The sequence below is a fragment of the Sinocyclocheilus grahami genome, unplaced genomic scaffold (assembly GCF_001515645.1).
Source record: "Sinocyclocheilus grahami isolate Dianchi unplaced genomic scaffold, SAMN03320097.WGS_v1.1 scaffold1073.1, whole genome shotgun sequence".
NCBI classification, from domain to species: Eukaryota; Metazoa; Chordata; class Actinopteri; order Cypriniformes; family Cyprinidae; genus Sinocyclocheilus; species Sinocyclocheilus grahami.
The window spans coordinates 280,794-284,601 of NW_015506252.1; the positions used below are offsets into that span (position 1 = coordinate 280,794).

The 3,808-nt window shown below is 30.4% G+C and overlaps 1 protein-coding gene across 2 annotated transcripts in view; it reads left to right on the top strand.

Annotated features, from left to right (window-relative positions):
• The first annotated feature begins 1,362 nt into the window (after positions 1-1,362).
• The window catches only part of soat2 (sterol O-acyltransferase 2), a 25,841-nt gene continuing 23,395 nt past the window's right edge, over positions 1,363-3,808 (top strand). For both annotated transcript variants that reach the window (XM_016251868.1, XM_016251867.1), the window contains exons 1-2: positions 1,363-1,459; positions 3,622-3,746. In XM_016251868.1, coding sequence (XP_016107354.1) covers positions 3,653-3,746 — 94 coding nt within the window. In that variant the 5' untranslated portion in view covers positions 1,363-1,459; positions 3,622-3,652. The remainder of the gene's footprint in view (positions 1,460-3,621; positions 3,747-3,808) is intronic.

The window sequence follows — 3,808 nt, forward strand, 5'->3', positions numbered from 1 at the left end:
GATATGTGACCTTAAGTGTTAAGTCGCTGGGGGATATTTGTAGCAATAGCCAACAATACATTGTAAGGGTCAAAATTATAGATTTTTCTTTTATGCCAAAAATCATTAGGATATTAAGTAAAGATCATGTTCCATGAAGATATTTTGTAAATTTCCAACCGTAAATATATCAAAACTTAATGTTTGATTAGTAATATGCATGGCTAAGAACTTCATTTGAACAACTTTAAAGATGATTTTCTCAATATTTAGATTTTTTTTGCACCCTCAGATTCCAGATTTATCTGCTGAATGTGAATAATGCTGGTGAACTTGATGATGGACTCGTGGATGTGTGTTAGAATTGGTTTTATGTGATGCATGATGGACAAACAGGCCTGTCGCAGAGCTTGCTATTAAATATGTTTCAATAAATCCAGTCTATGAATACCAGTGTTTTTTTAATTCAACAGTGCATTTATACAATGCATTGATGAATGAATCCATGCAAATTAGCGGATATTCTAATGAAAACAAATGGTAAATTCATCATGAAATATAAATTCTTATTATATATATGTTGCAGAACTTCCCATTAAAACGTTTAAATTAAATCAAATCAAAATAAATTAAATTAATAATTTAATATAATTTAATAATGCATTTATACAAGGCATTGATTAAAGATCATGCAAATTAGCTGATATTCTAATGAAAACAAATGCTAAAATCATCATAAAATATAAATTCTAATTACATATCTGTTGCAGAACTTGCCATTAAACATTTAAATTAAATTAAATATTAAATTAAATGAATAATTGCATTCAATAATGCATTTATACGATGTATTGATTAAAGTAAATTTAAATTTTAATTCAATAATTTAATTTAATAATGCATTTATACAATGCATTTATGAATGGTGCCATGCAAATGAGCTGACATTCTAATGAAAGACAAATATACATATATATATATATAGTTACAGAATATACTGTAACTGAAGAATATAGTTATAGATGAATAATCAACAACTGATGTTGACGTGAACGTCATTTATTGGATCAAGTGTCCATATCTGAACCTGTGTCATTCAAATAATAGTAATAAACAAATAAAAATAATAATGATATCATCTCTCTAACTGAGAGATAAAGGTAATTTAAGGACGGGTCAATGTCTAAACAAGTCAACAAGTGCGTCTGACCTACAAGCGCACGAATGATTAGAATGTGTGATTAGAGACTGGCTGTGATCATGTCTAAGTCATACACATATTCGTGCATATATGTCGAGTGATGGTTACTGTTGAGTTATTATGAGATGAGCGCGGGGTCAGCAGGGCAGAATGAGTGTCTGAACAGATCGATCGTGCTGTGGAGCTGAACGCTGACACACTGATGACATGAAGGAGCAAAGCTCAGATATAAACACACGTACAGTCAGCGCTGACAGAAACACGGACGCTCAGCTGACGGTGAGTAGCCATCAGCATTCTGTATCTTCTGGATAAATAAGATTCATATTCAGTGATTAATATGATATTAGTACAGATTTAAGGCGTGTTATAGGAGACTTACTTTTAACGCATATTAATAAAAGGCAAATCTCACAAAATCGGTCAAAAACATGTCCAGGTCATTATTATATTATATTTATTATATTTATTATATTATATTATATATATTATATTAATTATATATTTATTTATTTTATTAGTTTAGTTTTTTATTTTATTTTAAATTAATTAATAAATTAAAAATAAGGAAAACTTATTTTGTTTACATGTTGATATTTTCATGATAATCACATTTCCTCCCACATTATTATAAATAATAATAATGAAATATTTTTAATTGTAGTGTTTATAGATCATGGTGCTATTTATAGCACTGACATTAATTTGTGATGATTTAAATAAAAAATTGTATTAAAGTAATTTTTACTTGAAAAGTAAAACTGTATTACAGTAAGTGAGAGCAATAAGAATAAATGATTCACCATTGAGAATAATAAAATAAAATTAAAAAATAATAAGCATTTATAGTAAAGCATTTTCTTTATGTTTTATTTGATGTCTAAACATTTAAGTAATCAATTTCTTTCTTGCTGATTTTGGGGTGAAATATGAGCCAGACATGTTTTATGAGATTTATTCATGACCTTCTTACAAATACTTTAATGTAGCAGATTTTTTATGATGCTTTCTTAACTAAAATAGTAAAGACAATGCATTAAATTCATCAAGTCAGAGATTCCTTGACATTTAATAGATTTCTTCATGAAGTGAGTTTTTGAAGTCATCATATGTGAACTGTACGTCAGTGTGACTAACCCAGCTCTTATCAGCATTTACTGCTAATATTCATTATATTTAAGTCTGATTATTCATGGCACTGCTTTATCTCTGAAGTGAAGTCATATGTGAGCAGCAGAATGCATCACACATTACCTGAGGTACACGCGGTAAACACGCGGTAAATACACGGTAAACACATACGGTACAGTGGCAGAGGTTACTGTCGGTCATGAATCTGTGTGTTGTGTGAAACGAACAGACCCGTCCTCAGTCAAACATTACCACGGTTTACATTCAGTTGGGTAACCTAGTTTAGTTTCGAACACGGGTAACTTTAGGTCAACTCATTTCAGCAGGGGTCAAAAGGTCATGATGCATTAGAACACACATGTTGTCTGTGTAACACTACGCAACACTAACAAATAAGTGTACTTAACGGACCCTTTTCACATTTCCAGGGTTATCAAAAGTGGAAGTCGCCATAGTTAGGAAAACTTTTATGGTATAACAGAAACTATAACAAATATAGTTGCATTCTCATTTGCTCCAAAAGAAAAAGACAAAATCCACGATTGAGTTTCTGTGACTTTCTAGAAGAAAACATATCAAGAGATTGGAAACACTCAAAAAGCAGCGTTTAACTAGTTTACTGAAATTAAATGCAAAGGTAATAAAACACAAAATATAGTGTTATAAATGTACATTAAATTTGGAAACTTCATCAGTCTGTGAAAAAGGTCCGTTATCAAATTACATGTATATGTAATATATGCAAATGTATATATTACATCATTAATGCATATATAAAGTAAATATCAAATTAAATCAAATTAATTACTACTATGCATTTGTATTTAATTATCAAATAACTACTGTATGAAATATATGTAAATGTATACACATGTAATTACACATTAATGTCTGTGTATGTATATATATATATATATATATATATATACATACACACACACACACAGACATAAAAAGCATTTAATACATATAATTTAAATGTATTAATATTTAAATATTAATATATAGCATTTACATCTTATTTAAATATCATCTACATGATATTTAACAATTATTTTTACAATTAAATCAGATTAATCACATGTATAATTTCTCAAATGTGTTCTGTTTTGTTAGGGTTGGTGTCAACAACTTTTCAAGTTTCACAAATTACATTTTATTCTGTAGCTTTTTAGACCCGCATCAATATTCTGGTGCTTTAAAGACTCCAGAAACCAAACTCCTGATCTGTACTGATGCAGAACCAGCAACTTCAAAACCATCAGCATCCAACAACATGATCTGCATGTGTTTCTTTGACATTTCACCAGGATTTTATCAACTAAAACAGACAGAGAAATCATGTCGACTCATGACACGAGTAACACGGCGGTGCGTCGCACCAGAGGACGAACAGAAAGCCAGCGTCCCGCAGAGAACGGCTCAATCAGACAGCGTGAGTCTGACCTGATCCTGTCCTGACTCTATCCTGACTCTGTCCTGCTGACTCTGTCCTGC